The sequence below is a fragment of the Calidris pugnax genome, unplaced genomic scaffold (genome assembly GCF_001431845.1).
Source record: "Calidris pugnax isolate Ruff unplaced genomic scaffold, ASM143184v1 scaffold421, whole genome shotgun sequence".
Lineage (NCBI taxonomy): Eukaryota > Metazoa > Chordata > Aves > Charadriiformes > Scolopacidae > Calidris > Calidris pugnax.
Genome location: NW_015091166.1, coordinates 98,393 through 98,877, shown reverse-complemented (window position 1 = coordinate 98,877; position 485 = coordinate 98,393). Strand labels below are relative to the sequence as shown.

The following is a 485-nucleotide window of genomic DNA, read 5'->3' as shown; positions in this document are numbered from 1 at the left end:
AACTACTTCCAGCTTCGGGAATTCTCCTTCACGCTGCGGGACGACATCTACGTGCGGTTCCAGTCCTTCGGCAGCCCCCAGGAGCTGGAGCGGGAGCTGCAGAAAACCAACCCCTACAAAATCGACATCGGGGCCGTCTACTCCCACCGGGTGAGTCCCGGGCACCCCCACCAGGAGCACCGGCACCGGCCGACCTCCGGGGGGGACGCAGCGGGGGGTCTGAGCCCATGGTCTGAGCCCATCCCGTCCCACAGCCCAACCAGCACAACACGGTGCACCTGGGGGCCTTCCAGCCTCAGGAGAAGGAGCTGGTCTTCGATATCGACATGACGGACTACGACGATGTCCGGACGTGGACCCTGATGACCATCGCCGTCCGCGTCATCGACCGCGCGCTCGTGGGTGAGGGTCTCAGGGATCCCCGTGACCCCCATCCGAGGGCATATCCACAGACCCAGACCCCCAAGGAGGGGCTGAAGCATCGC

At 65.2% G+C, this 485-nt stretch overlaps 1 protein-coding gene across 1 annotated transcript in view; it reads left to right on the top strand.

Moving 5' to 3' along the window:
* PRIM1 (primase, DNA, polypeptide 1 (49kDa)) overlaps window positions 1-485 on the top strand; it is a gene marked incomplete at its 5' end in the record, with an annotated part of 4,212 nt that continues 3,727 nt past the window's right edge. Inside the window, 2 exon segments of the mRNA XM_014959357.1 lie at window positions 1-150; window positions 255-355. Of these exon segments, the coding sequence (XP_014814843.1) occupies window positions 1-150; window positions 255-355 (251 nt within the window).